This window comes from Pogoniulus pusillus, chromosome 27, assembly GCF_015220805.1.
Source record: "Pogoniulus pusillus isolate bPogPus1 chromosome 27, bPogPus1.pri, whole genome shotgun sequence".
Classification (NCBI taxonomy): Eukaryota; Metazoa; Chordata; class Aves; order Piciformes; family Lybiidae; genus Pogoniulus; species Pogoniulus pusillus.
Window position 1 is genome coordinate 12972325 of NC_087290.1, and position 20119 is coordinate 12992443.

The 20119-nt window shown below is 46.0% G+C and overlaps 1 protein-coding gene across 1 annotated transcript in view; it reads right to left on the bottom strand.

Annotated features, from left to right (window-relative positions):
- Positions 1–1039: 1039 nt before the first annotated feature.
- The window catches only part of NLK (nemo like kinase), a 56850-nt gene continuing 37770 nt past the window's right edge, over positions 1040–20119 (bottom strand). Inside the window, exons 5-12 of the mRNA XM_064166522.1 lie at positions 16079–16185; positions 15747–15832; positions 14678–14887; positions 10556–10657; positions 6750–6836; positions 4853–5051; positions 3151–3244; positions 1040–1817 (exon numbers count right to left, since the gene is read on the bottom strand). Coding sequence (XP_064022592.1) covers positions 1763–1817; positions 3151–3244; positions 4853–5051; positions 6750–6836; positions 10556–10657; positions 14678–14887; positions 15747–15832; positions 16079–16185 — 940 coding nt within the window. The 3' untranslated portion in view covers positions 1040–1762. The remainder of the gene's footprint in view (positions 1818–3150; positions 3245–4852; positions 5052–6749; positions 6837–10555; positions 10658–14677; positions 14888–15746; positions 15833–16078; positions 16186–20119) is intronic.

The window sequence follows — 20119 nt, forward strand, 5'->3', positions numbered from 1 at the left end:
GGGTTTTGGGTTTTTTTTGTCCTTTCATATTTCCCCCCTTTCATTTCCCCCCCTTTAGTTTTTTCCCCCTTTCATTTTCCCCCCTTTTTTCCTTTCATTTTCCCCCCCTTTCATTTTCCCCCCCTTTCATTTTTTCCCCCCTTTCATTTTTTCCCTTTTTTCCTTTAATTTTCCCCCTTTCATTTTTTTCCTTTTATTTTTCCTCCCCTTTCATTTTTCCTCCCCTTTCATTTTTTCCCTTCATTTTCCCCTCTTTAGTTTCTTCCTTTCATTTTTTCTCCCTTTTCATTTTTCTTCCCCTTTCATTTTTCCCTTCATTTTCCCCCCTTTAGTTTCTTCCTTTCATTTTTTTCTCCCCTTTCATTTTTCCTCCCATTTCATTTTTTCCCTTCATTTTCCCCCCCTTTAGTTTTTTCCTTTCATTTTTTTCTCCCCTTTCATTTTTCCTCCCATTTTCCCCCTTTTATTCCCCCCCTTTATTTTTTCCTTTTATTTTTACCCCTTTCATTTTTTCCTCTTTCATTTTTCTCCTTTTATTTCCCCTCCTTTCATTTTCTCCCCTGTCATTTCCCCCCCTTTCATTTTCCCCCTTTCATTTTTCCCCCTTTTCATTTTCATTCCTTTCATTTTTTCACCCCTTTTATTTTAATTTCTTTCATTCTTCCTCCTTTCATTCTCCCCCCCTTTCTTTTTTCCCCCTTTCTTTTCTCCCCCTTTCATTCTTCATTCTTTTATTTTTTCCTTTTTCTCTCTCAACTGTCCAGTGCAGGGAAAAAAAACAACCAAAAACCATCAAACAAACAAACAAACAAACAAAACCCAACCAAATAACCAAAAACCCTCTCACAAAATTTCACAGAGCTAAAATGTGCAAGCTACTTTCTCTCTATACAGCAAATGATGTCAGGGAATCTCTGAAATTTTAGCCCATAAATGGAATTATTTACACACAGAGAAGATGCATGCTGGAAGGGAAGGGGGGGAGTTGGGGGGGTGGGGGTTGTATGTAAGAAAGAGCAGAAAAACCTTCTAAGAAAAATAGATTAAATATATATATATATATTTATACTGGGTAAGGAAACAGAAGTTTAGTCTCTCCTAGTCACAAACTCATTCTCTCTACTCACGACATTGGGGTTGAGGACAGCACACGGCACCACCACAGCTCTAGCCAGAAGCTATTTATAGGGTTGGGATCTCCAGGTGAGCTCAGCCACCTGCCACCACTTCATGATTGGTCGCAGTCAAGTTTTCTGTCTTCCTTTAGTTTATAGAAAACCCAAAAAAAACCAAAAACCCCAAAAAACTCTCCAGGAATGGCTCGATAGCAAAAATGTCTTTTTTTTTTCCTCCTTTTTTTTGTACAATCTTGCTTCAATAATAATAGTAATAAAAAAACAAAACCCAAAGAACCAAATAAAGGGAAAAAAAATACAAAAAAAAAAAAAAAAAAAGGAAAAAAAACCCTCCCCAAATTTGGTTTGATTCTGTTTGTTCTGAGCTGAGCCATCACAGCTGCACTCGAATTCATCAAACAGGTGCAACTCTGGGTAAAATCTGTTCTTCTAAAAGCACAACCACTTTACAAGATTAAAAGTCTAGCAGGTCTCTAAGTATTATTCGTATTGTACAAGTAGTGGTTGTTAATTTAAAACTTCATTAGTAAAATTACAGTACAAGCATTGATTAACCTCCAGAATTGCAAATCCCAGACTCCAGTGGAAAGCTACATTACATCTTCAGTAGTACACAATCTTCCACTTCACTCCCACACCAGTGGAGATGGCGGCATCTCGGATGGCTGAGCAACCGTGGAACTACAATGAGGCGACACAGAAAACCAGAGTTCATTTGCTGCAGCTAACAGGCCAGAGAGGCACAGCTCAAGCACTCCCAGGAGAGCAAAGTCCCACCCAAACCCCACCTGAATACCTCCAGAGCAACAGCAGACAGCACAGCTTATCTGCTGTCATAGAATCACAAAGTTGTTTAGGATTGGAAGAGACCCCCAAGGATTATCCAGTTCCAACTCCCTCTGCCACGGGCAAGGACACTTCCCACTAGAATCAGGTTGCTCAGAGCCACATCCAGCCTGGCCTTAAAATCTCACAGGGATGAGGCTTCCATAACCTGTTGCAGTGTCTCAGCACCCTCAGGGTGAAGAACTTCTTCCCTCACATCCAATCTGAATCTATTCACTTTTAGTTTTCTCCATTCCCACCTGTTGCAGTGTCTCAGCACCCTCAGGGTGAAGAACATCTTCCTCACATCCAATCTGAATCCATCCACTTCTAGTTTTTCTCCATTCCCACCTGTTGCAGTGTCTCAGCACCCTCAGGGTGAAGAACATCTTCCTCACATCCAATCTGAATCTATCCACTTTTAGTTTTTCTCCATTCCCACCTGTTGCAGTGTCTCAGCACCCTCAAGGTGAAGAACATCTTCCTCACATCCAATCTGAATCTATCCACTTCTAGTTTTTCTCCATTCCCCCCAGTCCTATCACTACTCAACACCCTAAAAAAATCCCTCAGCAGCTTTCTTGTAGGCCTCCTGAAGATACTGGAAGGCCACAATAAGGTCTCCTTGGAGTCTTCTCTTCAGAGTAAAACCACTGCACACCTGAGAAAGGGATAAGGAGCAAACTGCCATGACTTGGTGTTGCTCAGCATGGCTCTCTTAGGGTCTTAAAGAACTTGATGTTATCAGCAAAGTCCATGCTGTTATCACAGATAATCACTCTCATGGCAAAGAACTTCTTAGGATCCCATCTGAACTTCCCCCCCTCTACCTTGGATCCACATCACCTTATCTGCTGAGTTTCCTAATGCCTTTGCATCTCTCAGTCACTCCTGCCCTGTGTTTACAGTGCATTTCTGCAATCAAAATCCAACCTGCCAACCTTTCAGGCCTCATTTTCAGTCTGACTTCAGCACTGGTTTTGCAGAAATACTCCTTGAAACTTTAATTCTAGAAGAATGCACAAAACTGTTTCCAATTTAACCACACCAGGCCCTTTTCTTGGTTTGCTTCTTTCAGAAGTTATCTAGGAGGCTTCCCTGCCCTCAGAAACCTCAAACATTTTGGATGTGTGCACTTTGTACTACTAGGAAACGTGAATGAAGATCAGATGTGATTACATACAGTTACCTAATAAAGCTCTTAAAAGCAGCAGACTGAGGGTTGATGCAGAGAGGCACTCTGTTTCCTTTCTGCTGTTCCAAAATGAACTGATGAATTATTTCTGTAGACAGGAGAGAAATAAAAGAAAAAACAAAAGACCCAAAGATGAATACTTTTGGCCTCAGTAAAATGCAGTGTGGAGTGGAGGAAGGCAAAGCTTCTTTTGCTGAACTCCTTTTCAGTAAGGGCAGAACTACTTCAGCTTCCCTACAGTTAATCTGGTGCCAAACCTCACAGCATAAACCCACAGAGAACTTGTACAGAAGCACTGAAATAAATAGATGGCAGAAAACTGCCTACTCTCCGCTGTAACACTGAGCTGAGGGTAAAGAGTTCTGGATTAACTCCTGATTTTGGGATATAACTCTTTGAAACAAAAAGAATTCTCAACTTGGGCTTGATTTGCAAGCAGCAGAACACAGCTCCTGCTATTACCCTGTCCAGCTTGATTCATGGATTCACTTAACTGCCACCAGGCGCAGGCACAAACCTGCCACTTGAGATGATTAAACCCAAAATGTGGGTTTTCAGAAGGAAAGAGCTGTCAGACAAAACATCTCCCTGTACACAAACACAACAGCAGAGCCTGGCCACAGGCACTGGAATCTGCACTGCTGGCAGTGCTTAGAACAACAGAGAAGGCGGCAGGGCTGTGGACACCTCTGGAGAGTCTTAGCCAAGAAGAGGAGGGAAATGGAAATCACAAGATGCAAAGCAAAGAGCATGCTGTGAGCTTGGAGCAGGTCTAAATGTCACTGGCAGAATTACAGGCCCAGGATGTATCTGGAATCAGCCACATTATCATGGTAACATAATGGAGTGGGTTTGTCCTCTAAAATGCTGAATTGCTTGCTACAGCCTGTGAGGTGACACAGTTGTTCTCCCTCTCCCCCTCTTGAGTTATTTGAGCTGCCACCAAACAGAACCTAAAGCCCTACTACTATTTCTCATGCTGTATTGCTCTCATAAAAGCTCTGCTCTCCTGATTGGATCTGATCTCAAAAGAAACCAAGTCTGGTTTATGGCTTATTTGCTATGATGGAATCAGACTTCGAATCTCCAGTGCCACAAAGCAACTGCTGGCATTTTGTAACCATCTGCAGCAGCAGTTTCCTCTCCCAGGCACCAGGATTGATTTTCCTCATGACAACGTGTCCTGACTCAGAGCACATCCTCTGCCCTGCTGCCAGAACCAGAGTGGCACCAGCAACAGAGCTGGCAACAGCAGCTGCTGCAAAGGCACCTGGCAGGGACACTTCAGTCTGAGCAGGCAGTGATGGATGAGAGGAAATGAAACTGGAGAGCAATGAGAGAGCTCAGCTTCAGCTATTGATGGTGCTGACCTTGCAGCACAGCTCTGACCCTCACTGCAGCACAGCCCTCAAGACAAAGCCTTGCACCCCACACAGGCCACAGCAGTGCTTTCCCTGTCCCCCTGGTGCAATCCTTCAGCAGAAGCAGGAGTGCCCTGTGGACACTGACACCAGAGAAGGATGCAGGAGATTTCTGCATGTCAGCTACTGCACATGATGGCAGAACATTTCCAAGTGATTCTACTCTTCTGGTGACCTGGGTCGGTTCGTGCCTGCAGAGGTCCCATCCTAGCTACAGACTGCCGAGGGCTGGAGCAGGAAGGGAGGCGCAGCTGCAGAGGTTGCTCACTACTCACCTTTCACCTGCCGAACAGAACTGAGGTTCTTTTCAAAAGTGTCATCAAATTTGGGGTTAGTGACAGGTTCAAAGTCACTCGTGTAAACTCTCCCAGTGGACGTGGAAAAACAACATTTACACATACAGGTGTGGTATCGCAACCGCCCTTCGTCCAGGTACGGGTGAGCTAAGGCATCCTTAGCAGATATCCTCTTGGACTGAAACATTGAATATAAAGGAAAGAAAATGAGGCCGGTTAGGATCTTTCAGAGGTATTGGAACAGCCTAAAGCACACTTACTCATCAATTAACGCCTAATTGTTTTATAACCCCTAATCACGTTAAGGGATTAGCTCACGTCAGCGCCTCAGGCCCGCGGAGGCTGCCACTAGGGGGAATATTCTGCTCAGAAAAAAGCAGCGGCACTCAGGTGCCATTGACCTTCCTGTGCCACCGTTGAGGACTGAAAAGTGCCGCTGAAAGGACTGTGAGAAATTTCTTTTTCCCTAATCACTTTCTCCAGATAACCTTAAAATGATGAGTCCACAATAAACCACAATAAGCCCAAAGGAAGGGTAGTGAATGCAGCGCTTCGCAGGCCCACGCATTTCACTGTGCCTTCAGGTACCTGCTTAAGGTAACCTGCAAATTTAGGCATCACTGATAACAGAGTAATCCAGAGCACAGCATCTGGAGTCCTGGGAAACACTGCACACATCCAGTGGCAGAAAAGTAGTGCTGAAGGAAGTACAGGCGAGGAAAAGACCAAAGCTGTGGGGTCAGTTACAAAGCTTAGGTCCAGGTTACTGAGACTTTCTCGAGCATAACCCCAGGAAAGTTCTCACTCTCTGCCTGTCAAAGAGGAGAACTCTTCTCTGTTCCTGAAGAGCTGCAGAGAGAAGTGCTGCTGCAGGTTCCAGGAGCAATGAAACCCATGGATTAAATAAAACCCAGACCAAAGCACAAACCAAGAGAACAGAAGTTGCTCAAAGTTACAGAGCAAAAGCAGTGGCAAAACTGGAGGCAAAGCTCCAGCTCCTAGAATGTTGTGTAGATTTGATGTGACCTGTTGTAAAGGACTGCTCTGCTGCTTTAAAAAGCCAAACCCACAGGTACTGAATGGGATTTGGGAACAGCAGCAGTCTGAGGGGTTAGAAAGGAAAACAGAGGCAGTTTGTTTCTGTGGAAGCTCTGGCTGGACGTTTCTGTGGGGCTGCCCAGTAAAGTCATCTTTAGGTTAAAACCCCCAGATCCCAGAGAACTGCCTTCTGAATCCTTTATCAGTTCCAAGCTGCCCCTTGAGCAGTGCAGTCACTCTGCCTATTTCTCATTTGAAATGTTTTGGGGTTTTTTTGGCTGTGGCAACAAAATCACTCAGATCATCAGTTCAGGTATGAGATTTTCTAGTGACACTTTCGTGCAGTGAGCCCAAGGGATGAAATCCCAAATCCACAGCAGCACATTTCTATAGAAGAACAGATGCTAGAGGGAAAAGGGAAGAGGAAAAAAAAAAGATCCTGTTCTGTGACTGTGTGGATGCAGGAGGAATTTTGTGTGTGTGTTGCAAGACCATGAACACCCACATGTCTCTAATTAGAACTGCATCAAAGTATCTGATGTTCTGCTACCTACACCTAGCCAGGAAAAGACAGCATGATTCATGAACACCCTCAGCTTTCCCACTCCATCCTAGCTGTCTTCAAAAGATCACTGGGTTTTAAATGCAAACCCACCCCCACCCCATTCCAGGGGGAAATTAATTGACCAATTATAAGATGATGCTTCCATGTCTTTTACAGACCCAAAGTAGCGAGATGCAGCCCGGGAGAACATCATTAAATAGTCTCCATTTAAGAAGCAGACAACAAAAGCTGTTCAAACAACGAGCACCAGAAACCTTTTGAAATCATACTCACTGGATCAAAGACCAACATCCTGCAAAGGAGATGAACTGCTTCATGTGTAGCTTGACTGGAAAGTGTATATAGGACAGGAAGGGATGGCTGTAGGGGAAATAGGAGAAAGAGAAGTACGGATAAGTTGTCCTGTCAGATCCATCAGCAAGCAAACACTGCCACAGCATGCCTGGCTCTCCAGGCACCAAGGACAAACGTCTTGTTAGAAAGGACAGGCACTACCTAAGGCTCTCCTAGCCAATAATCATTGGTACAAACCCCAGCACTTGCAACAGAGAGCTCATTGATTATTTCCCCCTCTCCTCTTAGTTCAGATGTAATCCCTGGACAAGCCTGGGTGTTGTTTGTTTGTCTATAGAGATCCTACTTTCAGCTGCAGCTGCTCAAGGGTTTGGTTAACCACATCATTTCCAGTATCTCATTTTTCTGATCTCAATCACTGCCAAATTATGGATTATTCTGCTTTTCCTTACCCAGGCCATCCATGTCTAACTGGCAGTGACATGCAGCACAATTACAATGACCTTCAGGCACTCAGCCTTTTACACAGCAATAAATAGGCCAGCAAGCAGGGCTGGGGGATCTGGGGAGGGGGAAGGGGGCTTGGTGAACTCCCCTTCCTTTACAGTGTGGGTCTGGGAGCGTGAACTACACAGGCAGAAAGCTGGAGCAGCCCAGAAGCTGGAAGCAGCAACTCAATTCTTGCTGCAATTAGCCCCACAGGAACCAGTCCTGCTGAGCACTTCCCTCCTGCTTCTCCTGGAGTTGCTCACTCACAAGCACAGCAGCCTGCCCAGGCTGAGCTGACAGCTTCATCTCGGAGTGGAGAACCCTCCAGGAAGGGCAGATTGTAGAGCCTTAGGGACATTCAGCCCTTTCTGGCAGCACACAACCTTCCCCAGATCTTGGGACTGAAGGCATGCATGGATCCAGCTGTGGAGCACAGGAACTGCACAGCTGCAGGGCAAGGACAGCTACTTCTCCAGACTTGGCAGCACCAGCCAGCTCCACAGGCTGAGGCTTCAACAAGACCTTACTGCACACAGGGAGTTGCCAACAGTACAAACTCTGCAGCCTGACTCTAGAATTAGATGTAACAGCTTGGGAAGACACCCTCAACCCCCACGGCCCTGGCACATGTGAGGGAAAACTGCCTGAAACTGCCCCAAATGAACAAAATTCATCAGCAATAACATTACTGTTGTTTGCCTCTCATTTCAAAGCATGAGCTAGATCCTGGGCTCTGGAATGGGCTTCAAACATATATATATGCATATTTTTTTTTTTCTCTAAGCTACAACAAAAGTCAGTTTCCAAAATCAAGGGAAACATTTCCCTCCCTAACTGAGATGAAGAGCATCTGGCTATGGACAGCTTCTGGGGACAGAAAACTGCAACCAAGTCCACAGCCAGAGGACAAACAGTCCTGGCCAGAGCACTATGAGCTGGTGAAAACTGAACTGCTGGAAGATTTATCATGGAATCAGCAGTGAGGGCTTTGAGCAAGTAAGGTGCATCCCACTGGATCTCTTTTTCTGTACCAGAGCACACCAGGCCCACAGCAGGGAGGGAATAACCTCCAAGACATTTCAGTTCTAGAAGTGGGTCAGCACATGACTGCCCATGGAGCCCAAGCTCCTCCTGAACCGTGCTGGGAACGTGGCAGGAGAGTCTCTGCCCAGGACTGCCGGTTAAGCAACTTCATCACTTCACTGCATGCAGTTTGGAGTGAATTCTGTCAGTACAAACCTGGCAGTGTAGTATGCAAATGTTCATTGTGCCAACACACAGTGGGGTGGGGGGGCTGGAATCAGAAACTTCAGGCACTGATCTGTTTTTACATAAAGCAGCCAAGTGCTTCACCCCTCACCTCCTCCTGTGCTCACCTACATCGAGCAAAAATAGTTTGTGTGACAAAGTAATCACCAGGTTCCAACTTGGTTTTCTCTCCCTATTAATCTAATTAAGAAACTGGCAACATTTAGCTATTTATAACCTGCAAAATCTCCATTTTAACAGATGAAAAGTCAGGGATCTGCATTCAGACATGAAGCGTGCTTGCAGTTGGAGCCAGAGAAATAGCACTTCAGAAATCTGCTAGCTGCAGCCTAAGCCCTGCTCACAAGGTGCAGCTCAGCAGCTCAGCCCCAGAGTGCTCAGCCTCTGTGGCACCCCCTCAGTAGCGAGCATTGCTGTCCTCAGACACAGAACTAACTGCTCAGGATTTCTTGCCTATGACTTAGGGGCCACAGGATGTTAAATCTGTATTGGGAACATTTGATACCACTTCACCTTCCTTGGTTTTTAGTATTCCCATCACTCAGTGGGTCAAGAGACAGTTTCAGAGGCTTGGACAAGAACAGCCTTAACACTGGGATGAGAACACTTGAAAATGTTCCTGTCCTCACTTCAATTCCTGATGAAACATCCTGGTTTAACAAACTCAACAAGGCTAACAAATTCCAGAGGCCTTTGCTGATTACAGCCAAGAGCACAACCTCTGCCCGTTGGAAATGTCAAGCAATCATCACATTATCAGAATGTAAAAGCAATGCTCTAGGTATCTGGATGCACTTGTGCACTGCCCCATGGTTTTATGCCTAAAGGGGATGGAATTCTCCCCCCTTTCATCACAATAAAACTTCTCAAAGCATGGAAGTGCACAGCTTCAAAGTTACAACTCTCCCAGCACATGAGAGCAGAAACTTAGGCTTAGTTTGGTTTAAAACTGATGGAGAAAGTCTTCAGGAAATCCTCCTGTTATTAATGTCAAAAGAAAAAAAACAAAACCCCAACCTGTCATGAAGTGGAACAGAGACAACTTGATGTAGTGAATTGAAAGTGCCAGGGAGGCAGAACTCCCACGTGGCAATAATAGAGCAGAATTTATATTCAGGGCTCATCTCTATGGTAACCACTATTGTGGTGGGGAGAGATGTGAGAAATGACTTCAGCACGCAGCAAATAAAGATGCAAACTTAACTGCTGGAAAGATTTGCTGTATTAACATGTTCAGGTTATTAATTTTGTTAATTTTTACTATCCAGCAGTCATAAAAATGCCCTCACTGGATGGATGGATGGCTTCATTCCAGCACTATGGGCTCCTGCACAAGCACTTCTTGCTGTGTATTTCATCTGCCCTTTTTATTGGCTACTCAGCAGAATGCCCTCACCCTGCCTTTTCTCTCTGGTTTGGGTTTTTCTTCTTTGTTTGTTGGGGTTTGTTTAACTTTTGCTTCACTTTTGCTGAATGTGGTATCTCAGTCAGCAACGCCCTGGGAAGCCTGTCACAAACAACTCAGGTCACTGTATGGAGGTGTGAGGGGACTGTTCTCCTCTGGATCTGATCAATGGGTGATTCCCATACCTAACACTTGATCCTGTCAGAGCAGGAGCCCCTCCAGGGCCCTCTGAACGACAGAGTCAATTTTATGTCTCCTGCCAATACTTGCACTTAAATGTAACACTTCCATTCAAAAGTGCTATCAAAACACTGTCACAAGGAGACCTACACTTGTGTGGCAAGTCAAAGCTCCACACAAGGCAGAAGCCAGACAAGCACTTTCCTTATGTAACTCCACCTTGTTTCAATTTGAGTACCTGCAGACCAAGCCACTGCAGTGCAGCAGCTCAGCTACCCCAGGGCTGGCAGCAGAGGCAGCTCCAAGACTCAACGGCCAAACAGAATGTTTATGAGCAAAGGCTCCACGAGAGTTCAACCAAGGTGTGCCAGGCTGCAGGGGTGGCTTGCTCTGAGCAGAACCTGCCTGCTGGCCTGCCCTGCCCCAGCACACACAGCCCTACCTGTTTATGAGGACCCCTGAGTATATGTGCCTTGGCGCCTTCACAAGCCGTCCTCATCGCCTCCAGTGACGGCGTGCCCAGCAGGTCTGTGATCAGATCCAGCTGCAGGGAACAGACACACACACAGCTCAGACACAGAACCACACAATCACCACACGAGCATAGAATCACAGAAGCAACCAGGTTGGAAGAGACCTCCAAGATGATCCAGTCCAACCTAGCAGCCAGCCCTAGCCAATCAACCAGACCATGGCACCAAGTGCCTCATCCAGGATTTGCCTGAACACCTCCAAGAACGGTGACTCCACCACCTCCCTGGGCAGCCCATTCCAATGCCAATCACTCTCTCTGTGAAGAACTTCCTCCTAACATCCAGCCTAGACTTCCCCTGGCACAACTTGAGGCTGTGTCCCCTCGTTCTGTTGTTGGTTGCCTGGGAGAAAAGCCCAACCTCACCTGGCTACAACCTTCATTCAGGTAGCTGTAGACAGCAATGAGGTCTGCTCTGAGCCTCCTCTTCTCCAGGCTGCACACCCCCAGCTTCCTCGGCTTCTCCTCACAGGGCTGTGCTCCAGGCCCCTCACCAGCCTTGCTGCCCTTCTCTGGACATGTTCCAGTACCTCAATATCTCTCTTGAATTGAGGGGCCCAGAACTGGACACAGTACTCAAGGTGTGGCCTGACCAGTGTTGAGTACAGGGGAAGAATAACCTCCCTGGTCCTACTGGCCACACTGTTCCTGATCCAGGCCAGGATGCCATTTGGATCCATTTGGAAAGTCAGAGAAAAAAAATGAAATTGTACTTCTTGTACAGTTTAAACTAAATATAATAAGAAGAATAAACTACTATAGAAATATAATCACAGGATCGTCACAGGATGTCAGGGGTTTGAAGGGACCCAAAGAGATCATCGAGTCCAACCCCCCTGCCACAGCAGGACCATACAATCTAGCTCAGGTCACACAGGAACACATCCAGACAGGCCTGGAAAGGCTCCAGAGAAGGAGACTCCACAACCTCTCTGGGCAGCCTGTACCAGTGCTCTGGGACCCTTCCAGGAAAGAAGTTCCCCCTTGTGTTGAGGTAGAACCTCCTGTGCTGCAGCTTCCATCTATTGCTGCTTGTCCTAGCACAGGGAGCAAGTGAGAAGAGCCCTAAGAAAGATGGGGAAGGGGTCAAGTGGCAGCAAAGCAGCAAGGGGAAGGTACAAGCTGTGCTTCCAGACATAAAGCTCTTGGTGCTTGTGCTAGTTTGAAGCAAGCTGGAATGTTTTGGTAGAAGAACTAGATAACGGGCAGTGAAATGAAAAACAATTGTGTCTACTTCTCTCACAGTCACGCTGAGAACTCTGGGAAGAAGAAAGACTTTTTCTCCATTTTTGTCACTCACTTTTGCTTTTGCCTTAGACCTGGTCACATCTCATTAACCCTGCTCCTATTAACCCTGCTCCCTAACCTCTTGGCTGCACCTCTCTTCTTCCTGAGAACTGGGGTAAGGTTGAGAGGGCCGGGGGGAGGTGTTGGGGTGGTTTGAGAGCCCCTCCTGGGGACTCAGGTTTCTGGGAGGGGAGTTGTGCTTTTGTATTGTTTATCCTTTGTATATTTCTGTATATAATTGTATATAAATGTATATATTGTAAATAGCTGCTTGTAAATTCTGCTAGCTGTAAATAAATTGCTTCATCTATATTCCCAGGGTCCGTCTGAGTTAACTGGGGCAAATACAAAAGTGTGGGGGGGCAGGGTAACCCCCAAACCATCACAGTGCTGCATTGAAATTTATTAACTTATCCATTTTATGGCCTATCCCTGGAAAGTTCAGCTCTCCACTCAGACCTTCCACTTCTGAGTTTCCATGTCTGAACCAGCAATCTAGCTCAAACAGCCACACTGCTCCAGTGTCTCACCAGCCTCGTGGTAAAGAACCTTTTTCCTAATATTTAATACATATAATAAAATGTATGAAGACCTTTCAGCAGCTGAAGGGAAATGAGCGCACCAAGCTGGCAGAATTCTCTCTTCCTACCACCCTGATCCTTCCAAATGGATTCTGCTTACTGCCTCAGGCATGTGACCCCTTATCTTTAGGGAGGATTAAATCATGAGCAGCAAAATCAGACCAGAGGAACTGGCTAACCTCAGAAGATGGATAAAGCCTAGCACTCTGTAACCTGCCTCCTACAATCCAGTGTGCAGGCAGCTCTTGAAAGCAAGTGGAGAAAGGCATTTGCTTTGCAGACAGTCAGAAAGGCAGAGATCACCCTTTCTGCACCACAGATGCATATGAAGATAAAAATGTCCTCAATAACTTGTGTTTGCACCTTCAAAAGTGCCTTTCTGAAGGAGAGAACCTGTATCATACCAAAATAAATGCCAACTATCCTAAAAAGCAGCGGTCAAAAGGCCAATCAGGTGTTAGGAAGTCCTGCACCTGAAAGTGTTTCTGATCTTCAACACTCCAATGCTGAGAGCATGATGCCAATGGAATGCCTCCAACTCTGGAAAATGCTACCTGCACAAACAACCAAGGGAAGTCCAGAGTGTGGAATGTCACCTCCAGCAGAAGGCTGGCAGCTGTCTGTACATCCTCTGAGTCACTGTGTGCAACCTCACAGCTCTAATGCCAGGTAGTTTCCAATCTCTAGATGGTCACAGCAACACTGAAGGTAAACATTTTTATGTCAGCACATCTTGATCCTTCTCTTAGATAGAAGGATAAGTGCAGCCACCTCCAGCAGCTTGCTGCAGACATTATCATCTCTTTGTAAAGCAGCCCTGCAGGACAGTTAGATCCAGGTGGGTTATACTGGCCTGCTTGCTGCTGGAGTGGGGATGAACCCTGCTGCAGCTCCAGCTTTTACACCTAGCCACAGCTATGCAGGGTAATGAAATACTCACTGCTTTCTTACACTTGTCATCATCACTAAACTGAGCAGTTTAAGCAGCACCAGTAACTGGCAGCTTCAACAGTTCAGGAGCCAACGCTGCAGCTCCAGCACTGTCTCCAGTTAGGACTCCACTGAAAACTTTGCTTTCTCCTATCAGCTGTTACAAAAAGCTTGATTTCAGTTCTAGCACCTTTACCTTATCTCAGTAAAATGCTACAGCAGGCTTTGGTACTGCAGCAGATTACAGAGGATTACACAAAAAATCCACATCAGAAGCTAAGGTTAATAACCACTCCATTTAGCACTGTCTGCAAGCCATCACTGCCGTGTTTCCAAGCGGCTTGAAGGTTTGGGCTGTCTGCAAACCAGGTAATACAAAAGCACATCTGAGGTTCAAAACAGAACCAGAGTGTTAGGAGCTGGTAAGGACATCCAGAAATCATCTAGTCCAAACCCCCTGACAGAGCAGGGTCACCTAGAGCAGGTCACACAAGAACACATCCAGGTGGGTTCTGAATGTGTTGAGAGAAGGAGGCTTCACAGCCTCTCTGGGCAGCCTGCTCCAGGGTTCTGCCACCCTCACAGTGAAAACATTTTCCTTCCTGTTCCTGTGGCACCTCCTCTGCTCCAGCTTGCACCCCTGCCCCTTGTCCTATCATTGGCTATCCCTGAGCAGAGCCTGGCTGCGTCCTCCCAACACTGCCCTGCACATCTTTATCACCAGGAACAAAGGCTCCTCTGCTCCCAGCCCCAGCTCCCTCAGCCTGACCTCACAGGAGATGCTCCACTGCCTGCAGCAGCTTGGGCGCTCAGTGCTGGACATGCTTCAGTAGTTCCCTGAGGTCCTTCTTGAACTGAGGGTCCAAAACTGCACACAATATTCCAGATGCAGCTTCACCAAGGCAGAGTAGAGGGCAGGAGAACCTCTCTCAACCTACTCACCATAGCCCTTCTAATCCACCCCAGGATGGCCTCAGCCTTCTTGGGCACGTTGCTGGCTCATGAGCTTCTTTGTGCCCACCAGGACCCTCTGGTTCCTCTCCTCTATGCTGCTCTTCACCAGGTCAGTCCTTAAGCTCTACTAGTCCACTAGTCCACAGGGCTGTTCTTTCTTAGATGCCATCTCCACCCTTGTCCTGGTTGGATTTTATTCCATTTCTCCCCACCCAGCTCTCACTGCCTGGCAGGGCTGACTCGGCAGTAGAAAAAACGTTGAAGGGAAATGGAATTCTACCTGCTGGATGGGACTCTGTGCCTGAAACAATATCCTTCGGCCCAGCAGCTCTGCAAAGATGCAGCCTACAGACCAGATGTCAATGGCATTGCTGTAGTGGCGGCTGCCCATCAGGATTTCTGGAGCTCGGTAATACTGAGTGACAACTTCCTGAGTCATGTGGCGAGATTCATCTAATTCTTCCACCCTGGCCAATCCAAAATCACAAATCTAAATTGAGAAGGCAAATAAAACAATTAAAATAACCAAAACCACTTAATGCATTTCAAATAGGTAACCTTCTGGTAATGAAGCAGGAAAATTCCCAAGCAGCATTTCAATGAATCAAGTAATTTGCTCTAACTGCACCAGCAAAGGGGAAGGGGAATGGGAAGAGATTCCCCTACTTTTTTTCACATCCATTTTAACTTTGGGCAATTTTGTTTGAAATTAGAAAGTCAGCATTACAATACTGATAACCAAAAGGCACACTAAAGCAATAAACACAGATTGTCACCCGTTGGGTGCAGAACATTTCATCTCAAAGCAGATTTCATCTCTTCATGCCATGCCTCAAAGTGTTCAGAAAGGTTCAGCCTTCAGCTCACTTTGGTTTGGAGGACTTTCACAAATGTAGGGAAGCAGAAGGGTTAAGAAAGGAGACACAAAGTTTCTCAGCACATCAGTGCAGCTTTTATACCTGGCACGGCCCTCTGGAATTTCATGTACTTGAGGAGAGGCTTGGGCATCCCAGATAACCTTTGCTGTGACCTGCATACTGAACACTGGCATTGCAGCTCCCGAGGAAACCTCCTGCCTTCCCCAGCTGCTGAGGGCAGGAGAGAGCCTACCAAGCCACAGCCAAACCCTGCCTGCCTTGCTTTCATCAGCTTGGGGAGAGGAAGGCAGGAAAGAGGAGAGGGAAATGTTTGTTTCCCTCACAATTTCTAAAGAAGCTGTGGGGTTGCTTCCTTTTAAAACGACTTCAGGGGAAAGTGTTTGCCTTAAAGGTTCTGGTTTAACAAGCAGCAAGTGGCTTATAGGGAGCAGCACACACAGATAAGACATTTGCAATAAATTTAAGGAGCACCTTCAGAACACAGTTGCTGTTCACGAGGAGGTTCCCTGGTTTAATGTCTCGATGTAAAATGCCAGCAGAATGTAGATACTTCAGACCTGGAACATGGAATGAAATTAAAATCATCAAGGTGAGAGGATGTCTTGAGAACAGACAGAAAGAAACAGGGGAGGGGGGGGAGAAGATAAAATAAAACAATGAAATAAATAAAGCAAAATAAAAGAAACCAAGACTAAAACAAACAAAACCCAAGACAAAACCAAGACCAATCAAACCCAAGCCCAATCAAGCCCAAACTAAAATGGCTACAGAATGTTCATTAAATTTACAAGAAGAAAAATTACCTCTTAAAATCTGGTAAAGAAAAACTTTGACATGATCGGAGCTGAGCGGCTGAGGAGAGACGATGATCTTATGGAGGTCACTCTGCATCAATTCAGTGACAACATATCTTCAATGTATTAGTTAAGGCAAAAGCAGCAAGTCCAGCACATAACCTCTTGAAATATTGACTCTAAGTCCTAGGAATCTGAGCCAGAGCTATTGAGTGGAAAACAAGAAAGCTTCTTCAGAGGTCAAGCCTCCAGACTCTTTCAAGAAGGAAAGCAGAGCCCACGTTGTGAAAGCAAACAGATGCCTCAATAAGGCAGCCTCTGCATGAAGGCTGTTGCTAGCAAATGATTGGAAAGTCAGGTTACAACTCAGAAAACAAAGTTTCAACAGAATTAATGGTAGCTTGAAACTTTCCATGTCTCCCTCAGACTGGCCAGCCACAAATTCCAAACGGCTACAGCAGTGTTTTCATGGCAAACACAGATCGTGGTTTAAGCAGGCAAGCTGGCAAGAGCAGCTTGTGAAAGCTGGTTACAAGTTGCTACCTGATCAGTAATGAGGGCTTCTCAAAACACAAATTCCTCTTGACCATACCCAGGACCACTGTTTGACCTTCACAACCACCACAGAAACAGCTGAGCAGGAGGAAGTTTGTACAGGAGGAAGTTTGTACAGGAGGAAGTTCCACCTCAGCCCCACTTGTCCTCTGCATCTGCCAGGCACCAGCTCCGGTAACTCCATGAACTCAGCGACCTCAGTGTGGAATTTTTAGGAGCTGTCCTGACCTTTCATTCGGAGCAAAGCTAAGTGGGTCAGTGGGAGGGCTGGGACTGGTTTTAAATCTCACCGTGATCCTATCAGTTGGTTCAATGCTCTTTACAACCAGCTCTGCTCCAGATCAAGCCTGAAATATAATAGCAAGCCCTGACTTCAGGTGAGATATTTATCTCTTGGTAAGACGGTAAGCAAGGGAGCTTCAGCAGGAACTTCTGCTTGTCCTTACCATCCACACCAGTTCCCTGGCACAGGCCAAGCTGCACCTGCAAGCACCTAGAGAAAACTACTCATTTTCTTTCAGCTCTACCTAATCCACCTTCCCCTTCCATCTGTTGCTCAGCAAACTCTACGCAGCCAAAACCTATTCAGCCAAACTTTTCACATGCCATCAGCACACCACCCAAAAATTCATTTGAAAGATTAAACGTTGCCAAACTTCTGGACCAAAAAAGAATCCTCCAAATTAAGATTGCATTCATAAAGAAAAATCCCAACCCTGCAGCCCATAATGTCAAGCTCTCTACTTTTTCTTTTCCTTTTGCAGAGGGCCTCTGAAATATTTATGCCAACCTTTTAAAACTTGGGAGTTACCTTTATGCTGTCAGAAAGCTTGAATTTTTAATGTAAAATGTTAAAAAAAAAACCAACCCCAAAGCATTACTCTGCACTTTCTGATGACAAGAGTTTTGTTTTGCTACACCACAAATCCTCCTAAATCTCAATCCCAAGTATAATGTCTCCCAGATGTCTCAACTAGTTGCCATGCCAACTAAAGCAGCTTAAATTAAATGAGGGCCTGAAATGGCACCTGCACCACTCCAGGTCTGCTGTGCATTAAATAAAGCTCTCTTGACAGGGGCTCAGAGCTGCCATTAACTTGAGCAGCAGCTATCTGATTATTGTCTCTGGATAATTTAATGAGGGTCGCTAAACAAGAGTGAAAGCAGCTCCTGCTTGATGCTCCTGCCTCTTACAAAGGTGGCAGCTTCTTTACGGCTGTTAGCCAAACAGGTCAATGCCCTGGCTCCAGCCACTGTGAGAAAGGCTGAGAAAAAGCAACCCCCAAATTCCTACAGGAATATCAACCAGCTCCTCTAACAGGTGCCTGCAGTTCTCCTGTGTAAGCTGAACTATGAGGTGGTCACTGGAGCTGTGAGAGGCAGCTCAGCGAATGTCCCCACCAGATAGGAATTGCCACTGACAGCAGTAATTAGTTAAGTAGCTGTGAAAAATTAGAACTACAAATGTACCAATTTAGTCCAGAATAATCAGCAAGGTAAATGCAGGGCACAAAAAAACTTCACTGGCTCTGCTGACTGGGAGAGCTGCTGAGGAGGGAAATTTCACCAGGTAACTGGGCTCACTACTCTGATGTTGCACAGGGATGCCCTCCAGAAGGACCGTGACAGGTTTCAGAAGTGAATCAGTGCCACCTGCATGAGGTTCAACAAGGCCAAGTGGATCTAAGTCAGGTCGATCCCAGGCACAAATCCAGGCTGGGTGCAGAGTGGGTTGAGAGCAGCCCTGAAGAACAAGACTCAGGGATACTGGCTGCTGAGCAGCTCCCCAGGAGCCAACAGTGCCCTCATACAGCCCAGCAGGCAGCTGTGTGCTGGGCTGCAGCTACAGCAGTGTGAGCAGCCAGGCAAGAGAGGGGATTCTGCCTCTTGACTCTGCTCTGCTGAGACCTCACCTCCAATCTTGCCTCCAGTTCTGGGGTCCCCAGCAGTAGGAGGACAGAGAGCTGCTGGAGTGAGTCCAGAGGAGGCCACAAAGACGATCCAGGGGCTGGAGCGGCTCTGATGTGAGGACAGGCTGAGGGAGCTGGGGGTGTGTAGCCTGGAGAAGACTCCTGGGGGACCTTATTGCTGCCTTTCAGTACCTGAAGGGATCCTACAGGAAGGTTGCAGCCAGAGAAGTGTGGGCCGCAGGGCAAAAGAAGGGATTCTGAACCCTGACTCTGCTCTGCTGAGATCCCACTTAGGCTTTTACCAGTTTCAAAATCTTTCCAGGTCAATAGACAAGGCTAACAAAAGTTGTGTCCTTTCAGCTGCTTCTGAAACTCACTTGAATGGAAGAAGTTTTCCAAAAAATCCTATGGGAGCTTAGGACAGTTCTTGGAAGAGCAACTCTGTGTACCTCCAGCTGCAGAACTCAGGACTTCAATCAACTGCAAAAGATTTTGTAAATCTAAACTGCTCAAGTGGCCACTGGAAAAAGAGAGAGGTGCAGTTAGCTGAGTGCAGAGTTAACAGGTATGAGGCCCTGGCATGAACTGCTTTCTAGATGCTCCAGCAAAGCCTATGAGTCATTATTTACCTTTGTAAGCGATATGCTTTAAAGCCAGGGCAGCCCACCTGGGCACACAGGCATGGATAGAACCCAACAGCACGCTAGCAGGGATTACACTCCTGTTCCACCAAGGCAAACTGATGGCTACAGGGATAAGCCTTGAACTTCAGCTTAGTGCTCAACATATAAAACCTGAAACTCACTAAACTGCCTCTTGTTAATCTGTTTTCTTGAGAAAGGCACCTAGAACACCACAACCTATTCCAACCTGCACTTTGGTCTTTCCCTTACTGTTTGGGTTTTTCTGCCAAGCAGGGCACTAGAACTCCTTAGAGAGGATAAAGGAAATCAAAGAGGGCCAGTTCAATCCCTTCCCACCTCTCTCACTGATCAATAAGCCTTATTGTAAACATGGAATGTTGCTGTATCTTTAGGAGCTACACCAGTGGATCAACAAAGGAAGTGCTTAAGACTATATCCCCTAAATATGGAGTGTAGTGACCTGATCTTACAATAGATCTGAAATAAGTTCTCCTTATCCTCCAGGCAGCAGAAGCACATGCAGTTAAAACACCAATTCATTCATCCTTCTAATGAATTTAAGGGTCAGAAGTGCACTCACTGCAATGATTTCAAAAGACAGGGGAAAGGAGACTGCACAAAGCAAACAGTCTTCACTCACCACTGTTAAAGTCAAGAAATTCCAACTGAAAACCAAGCAGGCCTATAAAATACTAGTCAGAACGACTTAAAATCAGTAAACCATGAAGGAAACTAATATTTCTGGGCTTAGATTCAAAACTTGGCAGTAGCTAAGCTGATAAAACTAAGCTTATCCCATTTAAATGTTCTTGATTGTATGAGCAGGGGGAAGCAGTGATCCTTAACCTAGATCTGATCTATAACTCATATGACTTGTTATAAAATGAGGGCAATGAATGAGTACAAATAGCCAACATCCACTTTATGAGGACTGCTCCTGC